Raw genomic sequence first — 14,247 nt, forward strand, 5'->3', positions numbered from 1 at the left:
GGCCCCGGTGCCGCGGGAGGAGAAGGGGCGAACCCCCGATCCTCTAAACTATATACACTAACTACAACTATACTAACAGTAAATAACAATGAACTAGAGAAAAAACTATGTACACTAAAAGCTAAAGAACGAGCAATCACTAAGGTAGGTGGAGGTCAGCTATGCCGCGCTCTACTGTTCCAACGACCGACACGGGCGGTAAGAAGGAACTGAGGAGCGGGCAGGCCAGCAGGGGCATATATTAGGCACCATACTGGCGCCACTCCAGGGGGCGACCTGCCGGCCCACCGAGTGTTGCTAGGGTAAAAGCTTCTCCGACGAACGTGCACGCAGCGCGTGCACACCTAACTGGAATGGATATGAGCAAGCACTCGAAGAAGAAGAGTGAGTTTCAGACAGAAAGTTTGGTGCATTTTTAAATATAAAAAAAACACTGTCTTATGAGATACACAGTCAAGAAAAATCACTAAGTTCTAGGAAGGAAAATAATGCTTACCCCATAGGAATAAGGCAATCTCTGGCTTTACTATTGTCCATCATACGTGAGCTAACATCTCCAGGGTTGCTTGCATTTCTGAGGGACATTGTTTCCACTCTGAACAGGAAGAAGAAAAGTTAGAATTTACTACCCGTTTGCCTTAGAAGAAGTCATGCAAATTAGCAGAGTCAAAAGCTCAGAATCCTAATAAAAAACTTACATATCATACTGCAGAAGCAACTGGTACCTGACGTGTGCCTCACTCTGGTTTCAATTAGCAACATAAATGTAAAGCAGTAAAACCACCTCCCTACAGATTACGCTGCCTATTTCTAGGGCAGAATATTAGTGTCAGTTCATTTCTAGTATTTTCCCAGCATGAGAAGGAGAGTTACTGGTTGTTCTGGGAGCCCTTCTCTGCAGTAAACATAATGGGAAAGCAAACGTTTCTAGGCAGGAGTTTCCACTGGTAAAATATAAACAAAAGCAATAAAAATGCAAGAGCTGCAGCTTAAAAAAAGCTGGCTAGAAGCCTAACAGGGCAAGTTCTAAGGAAACCACTCCAGAGAGACTTCACGTGAGTGGTGCCATTTGTCTTGTATTGCACAATATGAACAAGAAAGGATTACTATCCAACAAAGATCACGGACGCTGCAGCCTTTGTCCTATAAGAGAACAAATTAAGAAATGAAAACATCTATTGTATGATTATGAAGCCATTTATTACACTAACAAGTTAATGTTAAGTTAAATCAAGCCATGAGTCCTAAGATGGGATAAGGGTTTGTTTTTATATCCTATACCATCCATGCATCTATTTTCCAGCCATATTATTTATATATCACCATTAGACAAACAGGAAAACAAGCCCGCACCCCAAGAAGCTTACAATTTAGAGGTCTGATCCTGCACCTTTACTCTGAGTAGTATCTTACTCCTTACTTAAATTGACACCACTGAAACTACTCAGAGTAAGGATGGCAAAACTCAGGCCCTAAATTAGAATGAACAACAACAACTGAGCATGATTAAGGTAAAGGGAGACAAGTGGGAGGGGAATACTGCCACAGGTGGTGTCTGATTACGTAAAGGGATCAGCACATAAAAGCTGTTTTGTTTAACATTTGTTCATTAAAATCCATAAAGTTACTAAACACAAGATGTGAAGGGACCATTGTGATCCTCCAGCCTGACCTCCTGCATAACACAGGCTGGAGAATTTCACCCAGTGACTCCTGCCTGCACTGAGCCCAACAACTTGTGGACCAGGAGGTGAAAGGGCTGGTTCCAGTGCCATGAGCCATCCAGGGCCTTTAAATTGCATCAACTCAGTGGGTTACTGTTGAAAGACTTCCTGGAACAAGCACGTTAACAGAATTGAATTTGAATCTTCCTGGTACATGCCATTTGCTATGCACACACCCATCAGAGACTTGTTACTTCACAGCAGTCCTAAGAAGGGTAGTGACTAGTTCTCTTATCTGAGGGTACATCTACACAGCAGCCAAGGGGTGCAATTCTCAGCTCGAGCAGACATCTGCACACTAGTTTGGCTCAAATTAGTGCCTAAAAACTAGTAGTGTGGCCACGGCAGCACAGGCAGGCGCTTAGGCTATACCTAGGCACTCCAGTGGGACTGTATTCATTGGGCAGCTAGCCCAAGCTGCCATTGCCACTGAGCTGTTTTTAGTGCACTAGCTCGAGCAAAGCTAGTACATGTATGTCGACCTGACGTGAGAATTACGCATTGCTCTCCCAGTAGATGTCTGGGTGGTTGAAGTCCCCCACGAGAACCAGGGCCTGTGATCTGGAAACTTCTGTTAGTTGTCAGAAGAAAGCCTTGTCTACCTCCTCCTCCTGGTCTGGTGGGCTGTAGCGGATGCCCACCATGACAAACCTGTTGCTCTCGCCTCTAAACTTAATCCAAAGACTCTCAACAGGCTTTTCTCCAGTTTCATACTGGAGCTCTAAGCAATCATATTGCTTCCTTGCATACAGTGGAACTCCTCCACCTTTTCTTCCATGCCTGTCCTTCCTGAACAGTTTATAACCATCCATGACTGTGCTCCAGCCATGAGAGTTACCCCACCAAGTCTCTGTTATTCCAATTTTTTTCAGAATTATGCCACCCAGCTACTCTGCAGACATACCCTAACTCTCATAAATCTTTGCTTAAACTGAGATTTTCAATGATGCTGAATTATAAGAGCAATGATAGGGTAACAGATTGTCACTGAAGGCTACAAAGTGATCTCTCTACTGATTTAGGTTAGTAACCCGAGTCAGACTGGAAACTTCAGAGGTAACCGCACACCCACTACTTTAATCTAAAAGATTTTGCTTCTGTATAATTCAGATTCTTCTGAAGTGTGTTATGCCCCAGTTTATGATTCCATTACTCTGTATAGCATTAGTACATTTCATCCCACTCACTGTTCCAGTAAAGTCACCAGCACTAAGAGAAGAAGCACCATGTATTAATTCAACTGCATTTATAGCAGTGCACAAAGAAATATCTGTTACACTCCTGTGGAGCGTCAGTGACTAGCACAGATGAAATGTTCATGAGACAACTGGGATCTGAGATCAACACAAGCTGACCAGCGGCTTATAAAAAGCCAATCACAGATGGCATTTTTGCAGGCCCTTAGATCTCCACACACAAAAAGCGCACACGATGGCAGGGCACCAGAGGGGCCTAACAAACCAATTCTTTAAAAAAGGCTTATAAGGGTTGGATGACTAACTAGCACTCAGTTCTTGGGTTCTATTCTCAGATTAGTCACTGCCTTGTTGTGACACTGTGGACAAGTAACTGTGGCCTACATTTTCAAAAGAAACTAGGTACACTGAGTGCCCTGCTTGACACACCTTAAATGAGTCTGGTTTTCAGGGGGTGGGTTCTCAAAACTTCTGAAAGAGTCAGGCCACCTCCTATGAGGCACTCAAAATCACTAGTCACTTAAAAAAAGTCCAGACCTTAATCTCAGAGACTCTATTCACCCATCTGTAACACAGGGATAATGCCTACCTCAAGTATGAGAGATGTTATAGAAGGCAAAACACTATCAAGAAGTCTACAGGAGTAAATGTCTATATAGAAAAATTCTTACCCACAGGCCAAACCAATGTCATAAGACCCATTTCTGATGCCACCTGCAACAAAAGTACTGTGTAAACATTTTTACCACCACTTAGTAGTAAATATTTGTTCAGTATCTTGTTACTCAGAGGATCATATTTTCTTGGAATAAGGTAGCTCGCTCTTTTTCAAGGACAGATGATCATTTTCAGAGAGTATTGTTATGACTATATTGAGTTCCTTTAACTAACATTTCTACAGAGTAGAATTATGGGATCTTCACAGAACGTTTCTTCTAGACCTAAAGACTATATTCATTCAGATTCAAAAGTACAAGAAATTTATAGGGAAGAAAGAATTAGGGATGAAATAATTATTTCAGAGTCTGGCTCCAGCAGTCTACATCACCATCAATAAAGGAAAATTCTGATTCGCTGACTGCTCATAATGCTCCTAACATGCTTACCAGCTATATTGATCACAGCTTGCAACCCAGAGGAACATTGTCTGTTAACACATGATAAGGGTACAGTCTCTGGAATGCCACTAGAACAGAAGACACAATAGATAAGGCACAGAGTGAAAGACACCACATACCAAAACAATAACAATTTAAAGAGGAAGCTAATCTCTTAAATTCATTTAACTCAATCAGTTCTAACACAATGACAGACATACCTATTGTCAGACTGCTCTAAGGTCATGGCTACACTACAGAGTTAAATTGACTTAAGTTACATCAACAATCATAAACCACTGTAATTACATCACTTCTGCATGTTCACATAACGCTCCTTCTTTCGGCAAAGCCTGTTCGCTGTTGGTGCTGTAGCATGACAGGGAGAGCAGTGCACCGCGGGTAACTATCCCACTATGCAAATCGCCACCATCTGCCACTTGGATTTCTGGGAATGGATTGTAGTGCATCATAGGGGTGGGCTCACAGCCCCACGATGCAGTTTTCTAAATCCCATCATTCCATGGGATTCCGATATGTATCGCACTGTTTTTCAAATGCCCCTATAAACTTTGCACCTGCCATTTCTGCCTGAAAGCATGGCTCCTTGCACGGCTCTCCAGTCTTGTGATGAGCGTTACAAACACAACGCAACTAATTCTGCAGTATTTCATGAGCTGCAAATCTGAACAGGAATTTGTTGCACCTGCCCTGCTGTGTGCCATGGAAAGAAACAATTCAGGATTGATATTGGTATTCACGGAGCAGCTGCACAGTGGACCATCGCTACTGGGCTCAGGAAACAAGCACCCACTGGTGGGACTGGACTGTGATGCAGGTATGAGATGACAAGCAGTGGTGCAGAACTTTACGATGTGCAAAGCCACCTTCCTTGAACTGTGCACGGAGCTCACTCCTGCCCTGTGGTGCAGACACTAAAATGAGAGCTGCCCTCAAGATGGAAAAGCATGTTGCAATCGGTGTGTGGAAACTGGCAACTCCAGACTGCTACCGGTCAGTCGTGAATCAGTTTGGGGTTAGAAAGTCCACTGTGGGGGTTGCAGCAATGCAAGCGTGCAGGACCGCTAATCACCTTCTGCTATGAAGGACTGTGACTCTGGGCAATGGGTAGGAAATAGTGGATGGCTGAGGTGGGGCGATAGATGACATGCATATCCCGATTTTGGCCCCAGAACATCTTCAAATGGAGTACATAGATAAAAAGGGCTACATCTCTATGATATTGCAGGCGCTTGTGGATCACCGTGGGCATTTCACTGACATCAATGTAGGGTGGTCTGGGAAAGTGCACGACACACACATCTTCAGGAACACTGATCTGTATAGAAAGCTGCATGCAGGGACTTTCTTTCCAGACCAGAAGATTCCAATGGGGGATGTTTAAATGCCCACAGTGATCCTGGGAGACCCAGCCTCGCCCTTACTCCCGTGGCTCATGAAGCCTTACACCAGAAATCTTCCCAGCAGCAAGGTTTGCTTCAACAGGTGCAGAATGACAGTAGAATATGTTTTTGGCAGATGAAAGGGTCGCTCCATTGTCTTTTTGGCAGTTTAGACCTCAATGAGGAAAATATTCCCATGGTCATAGCAGCCTACTCTACTCTGCATAATACTTGTGAAGCCAAAGGAAAAAAGTTTCCCCACGAATGGAGCATTGAGGTGGATCATGTGGCAGTTGATTTTGAACAGTCAGACACCATGGCTATTAGAAGGATTCAACAGAGGGGCTATTCAAATCAGGGAAGCTTTGAAGCAGCATCTTAACAGTGAGCCCTAGTAATGTATTTTTCTGTAAAGCGTTCAGCCAGGCATTGTTTACCTGCCACCTTGAATGACCCTTGTAATGATTGCTGCCTGAATGTCAGCTGTATCTGCAAATGTGCCAACTGCCAATATGTATGAATTTCTGCTGCAACCACTGAGTGTAGGACACAAATAAAGAATCACTGTCTTGTAAGACTAAGTTTTTATTAAACAGCAATACACAGATTTACATTTCTTACAGGAGACATGACACTGAGCAGCACTCTCTGAAATGAGGATCCCACAGCTGCATGTAAGTCCAGCTGTCATTATGGAACATGTCCCTAGGGGGTGGAGAGCAAGGACCAGAGACACGTGAGGAATGTGTGGGGAGAGTTTGTGGAGGGCATGGAATGCAGTTCTGTACGGGCAGCTGGGGGACTCTAGCATGGATATGTTTCAACTGTAGCACAATCAGGGACCTGAGCATCTGTTTGCTCCTCTGTGAGCTTTATCATCTGCTCCTTTGACCCTCTATTATCCATTCCTGCCCTGCCTCCTCTCCTGGGTATCCATTTCTAGTTTCTCATTTATTGTCTCTCTCTACACTCTGTGCTCGCTATCTGCAAGATCTGACGATTGCAGCACTTCCCAAAACATGTCCTCCTTACTCCTTGTTCGCCTGCTGGTCTGATGGAGGCGCTACACTGGTGTGTAGGAGCTGGTCCTAAAGGGCACCTCTGCAGCAGCAAAAGAAACAATACACAGAGTCAGTATTGTGTGTGCTCTCACAATCTTGAATCGTAAGAGTTACATACACTTCTTTATCGCTTTCCCTTGGCAAGCACACAACATGGCTGGAGTGCTAAACATAATAAGTTTGGTCCAGAGGGAGGTGATGCAGAATAAGACAAAGGGTCTGGATGGTTTCAGAAGGGGACCAGTACAAGCACCTAGGGACATTATTCTGAATACTGGCACCATTTTCCAAGGTGTGGGTGACTGAAGCTGATATCTCACTACTGAGGGTAACCAAGAATGCAAGGGGCATCTCCTGCATGTGAGCGGCTTCAGACTGAGTCCACACACTGCTCGCCTGTGTGCTGCTTTGGTTCCTGCAGAAGTAACTGCTGACTGGCACGACAAAGTTTCCTACAATGGAGGGAGGAAACCAGGTAGCTCTGACAAGGAACATCTGGCAGAGGATTGCAGAGTACCTTCGGGAAAGTTTCCTAGAGACCTCTATGGAGGACTCCCAGATGATCCCGGTGTGCATTAACAAACTTTTTGCAGGGTCCCCACTGTGTAACTGCATGGGGAATGAGAAGCAGATGAAAACAGTAGCTAGTGTTGTTAATTTCTATCCCGTCTCCCATGTACACTATGTAACAAAATAAATGACACTTCTATCTCATGTAACCGTGTAGTATCAAAACGAGTACTTACCAAAGCTCCCCCTTTCCCGCTTCAGGCACGACAGAGCGCTGGGACTGGCTAGACCCCTCTGGAGTCAAAAAGAGGTCCTGGCTTGCCACACCGCTGGATGTCCCTGTTTCCTGTCCCACATCCTCCTTCAACTCTACCTCCTCGTCCACCACTTCATCCTTGGGGTTGACTCTGCTAGCTGCTGCCACCAGTCCACCTGAAGTATCCACAGGGCTCTGGGTGGTGGTGGGGCGGGGGTCACCGCCGAGGATGGGATGCAGCTCCTTGTAGAAGTGGCATGTATTTGGTGCCACACCAAAGCGACTGTTGGCCTCCCTTGCCTTCTGTTGTGCCTGCCTCAGTTTCTTGGTCTTAGCACAGCACGGCTGCATGTCCCTTTTGTGCCCCTTCTCCTCTATGCCATGAGCAATCCGCTTGTAGGTGTCAAAGTTCCTATGGCTGGATTGGAGCTGTGACTGCACAGCCATCTCTTCTCACAGATCCAATAACTCTGGTGTACTCCAGACAGGAGTGCGTTTGCTGTGGAAAGTCGGCATTGCCAGCTGGAAAGATGTTATATGAACTGTCCACACCGAGCAAACAGAAAGCAGAATTTCAAAAATTCCTGGGGCTTTAAATTGGGAGGGGCACATGCCTCTGTACCTGGCTGCAGGGCAGTGGAATTCAAATTACTGACCAGAGTGCTCATGATGGGCATTGTTGGATACCTCCTGGAGGCCACCTAGGGTGTCATAAGCAAGCGCAGTGTCTACACTGACATTGTGTTGCTCTCACTTGGTCACAAAAAGCTCTACGCCACTCGTTGAGATGGTTTTATTATGTTGGTGTAGCAAGAGAGTTAAATCAGCGGGAGGCACATTGCAGTGTGTACACCTCCACTGTTTTGTTGACAAAACCCGACTGTGTAGTGTAGAAAAGACCTTTGGACTACTCAGTGATCTGTATTGTGGTACAAAAAGCAGTAGGTACAATAAATCCCTGTAGAATAAAACCTGTTTAGTCACACAGTACCAATGACACAACCATGACATCCAGTGAACCCCACTAGGAGTGAGAAGAGAATTCAGTCCTTAACCTCTCTTCTATCATTGCCAGTTGTGCTGGTGCAAGAAACTGAGACAATGATTCACGAGGTATTGGCCTGAGCCAACAAATCATTTCACAAGAGCCACTAAATATCATTTGTGCAGTAATGACTTAGTTACTACCAACCCAACCTGAATTCACCTCCAGGGGTGCAAGGCCATTCAGATCGTTAACAATTTCCTTCTTGTCTTCCAAAATTATTTTTCTCCCTCATTTTTGCTAGTTTTGTTAGAAACTGGTAACTACATGTAAGAGAATACATTAAAAGCTAGTATATTGTGCAATAGAGCTTGATCCTCCCAGTCTGAAACGTGTGAGAAGATACAAAATAAGCAGGGACTTTGAACTGCAAGTCAAGGTTTAAACTTCTAGTTTAAAGATATGGGGACATTAGCTTTGAAAGAGTTCAAGAATCACATCTCTGCTTTTCTCTCAGTACCCAGGAGAACTCGGTGCCAGAGAACACAACAAAAGAAGTCTCACTCCAGGAGGGAGAAAGCTTACCTTAGAAATTGGGCAACTCTCGCAGTGAAAGCCCCAGCTCCAGGTTGCAGCACATTGCCTGCATGTAAAGACATTAATTCCAACTGATTAGCTGCATTTCCTTTACCCTGGCTATTTAACACTCTGTAGATGCTTGAGCGCATTAAGATCACCAGTGTCAGTGTTTTAGAAGAATTCTTAAATCAGAGCCCATACCCCTGACAGAAGAGTAAACAGCCTCCCAGCAGAAGATGCACTGGAGATTAAGCTAATACTATTCTAGTGTAGTGTTAACAGCGTATTTATTTCAGAGCTCTGCATAGGTAGCATCCACTGACCACAAAAGGCACTCTTGTTTTCAGAGAGGACCGAGACTGGAAGTTTAAGTTCGGGATGAAGAGGACTCACTTACCAACACAGATATCTCCCACTTTCTCAGGACTCAGATTGACATCCCTAAGCACAGCTGTCATTACAGCAGAGAGCAGCTCATCAGGAGTAGTATCCTGAAATGAAAAATGGCACATCCTGTGAAGTATGCAGTGTTGTTGTAGCCATGTGGGTCCCAGGATATTAGGGAGACATGGTGGGTGAGGTAATACCTTTTATTGAACAAACTTCTGTTAGTGAGAGTCACAAACTTTCAAGCAAAGAGAGGTGTGCTGTCGGTTGGCAGATGTTATTTCTGTATTGAGTCATGTACTTCAGCAGCAGCCACTCATTCATTAAATTCTCCCTGGAACATTCCCAGACTAGCATCAACTTCCTGAATACCACAATCAGCTTCAACACTGGAACCTTACAGACAACTATATACACCTCTACCCCGATAAAACGCGGGGAGGGGGGAGTTTGCACACTCCAGCGGATCAAAGCAAGTTTGATATAGCGCAGTTTCACCTATAACGTGTTAAGATTTTTTGGCTCCCGAGGACAGTGTTATATCGAGGTAGAGGTGTACAAGAAACCCACAGATCATCACACCTAACTTCATAAATCCAGTAACCACTCCAAATGCACCAATAAATCTGTTATCTACAGAGCCAGGCACTCAGATACCACAAAATATGTACCGAGGAGCAAGTCTGTGATACACACCTTAACTCACTCAATACCACCTTCACCAAACAAGGACATTTCACCAGAGAAGCAGATCGCACCACCGAACAGGCACCCAAAAATCCAGAGAGAACCTGCTTCAGTACAGAAATAAAACTCCTTCCACCTGCACACCCCTAATTGTCATCTACCACCCCACAATGGAACCCATAAAGGGTATCATCAAGCAATTATAATCCATACTCAATAGCGACTCCATCCTGAAAAAAAACTTTCTTGAACCCCATCTTCTGGCCTTCAAACAACCCACCAAACCTCTCCAAAGCTCATTATCAGAAGCAAGCTGCCCATGGACCAGGATACACCAACTCAAAGTGGCTCCCCCAGTGCACACTCCCTCTGGGTTCTCCCCCAGTCCCACCTCCCCTCAGGGCTTCCCCAGCGCACACCCCCTCAAGGCTCCCCCCACCCTCTCCTCCCCTCAGGTCCCCCCCCAGAACCTCAGGGTTCCCACACACCCCCAGCACACACCCCCTCCCTCAGGGTTCCCACACACCCCCAGCACACACCCCCTCCCTCAGGGCCCTCTAGGGTGACCAGATGTCCCGATTTTATAGAGACAGTCCAGATTTTCGGGCCTTTTTCTTACATAGGCTCCTATTACCCCCCATCCCCGTCCTGATTTTTCACACTTGCTGTCTGGCCACTCTAGGGCTCCCCCCCCACAGCGCACACCCCCGAGGCAGGGCTCCCCCCCAGCCCCTCCTCCCCTCAGAGCTCCCCCCAGCGCATATCCCCGAGGCAGGGCTCCCCCAGGCCCCTCCTCCCCTCATGCGCTCCCTCCAGCCCACAACCTCCTGATGCAGGGCTCGCCTCCAGGCCCTTCTCCCCTCAGCGCCCCCCCAGCCACAACCATCGGGCTCCCCCCAGTCCTCCTCCCTCAGCTCCCCCCAGCCCTCCTCCCTCAGGCTCCCCCCCCAGCATTACCCCCTCAGGCTCCTCGCCCCTTTCCCTCCAGCCCTCCCCCCCCCCACAGCCGCACACCCCCGAGGCACAGGCTCCCCCAGTCTCTCCTTCCTCAGAGTTCCCCAGCCCACCCCTGAGGCAGGGCTCCTCCAGGCCCTCCTCCCTCAGCGCGCCCAGCCCACAACCCCGAGTCGGGTCCCCCCAGCCCTCCTCTCCCTCAAGCTCCCCCCAGCCCCTCTTCCCCTCAGCCCCCCCCCAGCCACAACCCTGACTCAGGGCTCCCCCCAGCCCTCCTCCCCTCAGGGCCCCCCCCCAGGTCGCACACCCCCTCAGGGCTCCCTCCCAGGGCACATCCCCTCAGAACTACCCCCCAGCCAATGCGCCCCTAGGAGCTGGGCCCCCCGCCTCCACCCCCGGGCCGGGGATACCTTGAAGCCGCCCCGCTTGGCTTTGGCGATGGGGGTCCGCAGCCCGTGCACCACCACCACGTCATCGTCCTGATCCCCGTCACGGCCGGGCGCCGCCGCTACCCCCCCGCACTGAGCCGCCCGCAGCCCCGGCCCCCCGGCAGGCCTGGCCGCCAGGTGCCCCAGCACCACCGACACCCGCTGCATCGCGCTCCCGGACCCACAGCCTCGCGCTGCACCCTGGGACAGAGCCAGCCCGCCCCGCCCCCCTGCGACTGAGGTGCCGCCCCCTGATTTGCATAACATGGCGCCCGGTGACAATTCCCTACCTTCGAGGGCTGGGCTGGTGGGAGACTACAGGCCCCAGGATGCAACGCGCCACCATGAGTAGACAGACTGGTGGCGCTTTGCATTCTGGGGCCTGTAGTCTTCCATTCCTGCCAGTTGCAACTGCTCTGTCCAACCAGTTCAGTGCCCCCCCAATGCACCCTGACCTACTGCTGACACTGTCCTGCCGGTCTCGTGCATGGGACATTGTAGCTACTACCTAGAGGGGAGCTGTAACCTATGCCCAGTTAGACAGAGTCCCCTCCCAGCTCATAGGGTGACCAGACAGCAAGTGTGAAAAATCGGGACAGGGGTGAGGGGTAGTAGGACCCTATATAAGAAAAAGACCCCAAAATTGGGACTGTCCCTATAAAATCGGGACATCTGGTCACTCTACCGGGTCAGTTTTGGACCTATTTCTTCTTCCTCTCAGATCAACCTAGAGTCAGACACAGCCCCACTACTGTCAAACCCATCCTCCCCCATTTACCGAAGGCACTGTTCAGTACAAGAGACACATTTCTGGGAGAAGGCCTGAGACTGGGAGCTGCTGGTGTCACCTTGTATGTAATTCAGGAGCGGCTGGCCAGACCATCCAGGTAATTCAGCTGGGAGTGATTTACACGCTGGAGGCTGTGTGTGAGCAGACCAAGAGTGGTTGCTCTGACAGCAAAGCAATTTAAAAGGCAGGGGTGCCATTTGGAGGTGGGGGGGTGGTCTTGCCTTCCCAAGGTTTGTACTAGAGGTCTGCTCACAGCTCACACCCTAGACCCAGCTGGAGCTCTTAACTCCAACACAGCGTGAATGTGACATCTTGATGAGTTCTGTGCTGCTTCCAGGCATCTGTACTGCTACCAATGCTATTCAACTTATTCATAAATGATCTGGAAAAGGTGGCAAACAGGATGGTGGCAAAATTGCAGATGATATAAAATTACTTAAGATAGGTAAGTCAAACCTTACTGCAAAGAGTTACAAAGGGATCTCACCAAACTGGGTAACTGGACAAGAAAAAGGCAGATGAAAATAATTTTGATAAATGCAAAGTAATGCACATGGCAAAATATAATCCCAACTATACATGCAAAATGATGGGGTCTAAATTAGCTGTTAACCATCACAAAAGAGATCTTGGAGTTATTGTGGATAGTGCTCTGAAAATCACTTCTTAATGTGTAGTGGCAATCGAAAAAGCTAACAGAGTATTGGGAATCATTAAGAAAGGGATCAACAATGAGACACAAAATATCATACTGCCGCTATATAAATCCATGGTATGCCCACATATTGAATGCTGCGTGCAGATCTCATCTCTCCATCTCAAAAAAGATATATTGGATTTGGAAAAGGTACAGAGAAGGGCAACAGAAATGATTATGGATATGGAACAGCTTCTGTATCAGAAGATATTAAAAAGACTGATTTTTCATCTTGGAAAAGAGATGACTAAGGAGGAATATGATAGAAGTCTATAAAATCGTGAAAGCTGGGAAAAATTGAATAAGGAAATGTTAGTTACTCCTTCACATAAGACAAGAACTAGGGGTCACGCAATTAAATTAATAGGCAACAGATTTAAAACAAACAAACAAAATAAAGTATTTCTTCACAGTCAACCTGTGGAACCTTTGCCAGGGGATGTTGTGAAGGCCAAAACTATAACGGTTAAAAAAAGAACTAGAGATGCAGAGATGCAGTACCATGCTCTGCCTGTCCCTAATCTCTGTTTGCCAGAAGCTGGGAATGAGCAACAGGGGACTTAATACTGGCCACTGTTGGAAGACAGGATACTGGGCTAGATGGGCCATTGGTCTTACCCAGTATGGCCATTCTAATATTCTTATATCTGTCCCCCCCCCCTTAACTCACTAGACTCCCCTTTCCTCCCAGAGCTGAGATAGAACCCAGGTGTCCTGACAAAGTCAGTCTCTCTGCAGAGTTAGTAACAACGTAAGAATATACATTAACATTTTAAACCTCGCCAATGTTCCTTAAGTGATGTATAAATAGACAAAGAACTGACAGGGATTTGTAGGGGATCTTAATGCACGGTAGTCTCTGTTAGCAAGAGTTAGGCTAACTGTAACCCTAATAACACGAGATTTGTAGAACCGAGGATTGTGTGAGGCAAGTGGAAAAGAACTGTGTGAGAAGTTTTTCACCCTTGTGTAGATAATACGAAATGTAGGCTGGAGTTTCTTAAGTGAGAAAAACAAGATATCAGGATGACCTATGTATAAACAAAATGCAGCTGTTATTTATTATTGTCTGTCACAAAAGTATAAATGCTGCTGTAATTGTTTACCTGTTGAGAGACCTGTCTAGGAAGGGGAGACCCTATGTCCTAGTGCACTCTTCCCCTGCTGTAGCTACTAAGTAGAATAAAGTATCTGACTCTGCTGCACTCAACCAAAAAGTGAGAACTAAGTTTTTCTCTGACAGTGACTTGCCACAAGATGTCAGAACGTTAGATCCTCTCAGCTTTAATACTAATATTTAAATTTCTTTCATATTGGAATTAGAGACAAGGCTCCTGTCCTGTCAGCTAATTACTAAATTATCTATGTCATAAACAGATAGCTAAGGGTTAATGTTTCTTTCACCTGTAAAGGATTAACAAAGGGAACCAAACACCTGACCAGAGGACCAATCAGGAAACCGGATTTTTCCAAAGCTGAGGGAGGGAATGTTT

The 14,247-nt window shown here is 46.8% G+C and overlaps 1 protein-coding gene and 1 long non-coding RNA gene across 3 annotated transcripts in view; both read right to left on the reverse strand.

Annotated features, from left to right (window-relative positions):
• ACAA1 (acetyl-CoA acyltransferase 1) overlaps nt 1–11,475 on the reverse strand; it is a 33,219-nt gene extending 21,744 nt beyond the window's left edge. The window contains exons 1-6 of one of the 2 annotated variants that reach the window (XM_032785734.2): nt 11,250–11,475; nt 9,209–9,302; nt 8,818–8,875; nt 4,027–4,106; nt 3,592–3,634; nt 497–595 (exon numbers count right to left, since the gene is read on the reverse strand). In XM_032785734.2, the coding sequence (XP_032641625.1) occupies nt 497–595; nt 3,592–3,634; nt 4,027–4,106; nt 8,818–8,875; nt 9,209–9,302; nt 11,250–11,435 (560 nt within the window). In that variant the 5' untranslated portion in view covers nt 11,436–11,475. Of the gene's footprint in view, nt 1–496; nt 596–3,591; nt 3,635–4,026; nt 4,107–7,227; nt 7,965–8,817; nt 8,876–9,208; nt 9,303–11,249 lie in introns of those variants that run through there. The other variant, XM_032785733.2, reaches the window with a different exon arrangement.
• LOC142046299 (uncharacterized) lies at nt 5,988–7,211 on the reverse strand. Its single transcript, XR_012655172.1, has 2 exons — nt 6,999–7,211; nt 5,988–6,521 (listed from the first exon to the last, which is right to left on the reverse strand). It is a non-coding gene; the product is annotated as an uncharacterized LOC142046299 (long non-coding RNA).
• Nucleotides 11,476–14,247: the final 2,772 nt, after the last annotated feature.

This window comes from Chelonoidis abingdonii, chromosome 2 (genome assembly GCF_003597395.2).
Source record: "Chelonoidis abingdonii isolate Lonesome George chromosome 2, CheloAbing_2.0, whole genome shotgun sequence".
In the NCBI taxonomy this organism is placed as follows: Eukaryota; Metazoa; Chordata; order Testudines; family Testudinidae; genus Chelonoidis; species Chelonoidis abingdonii.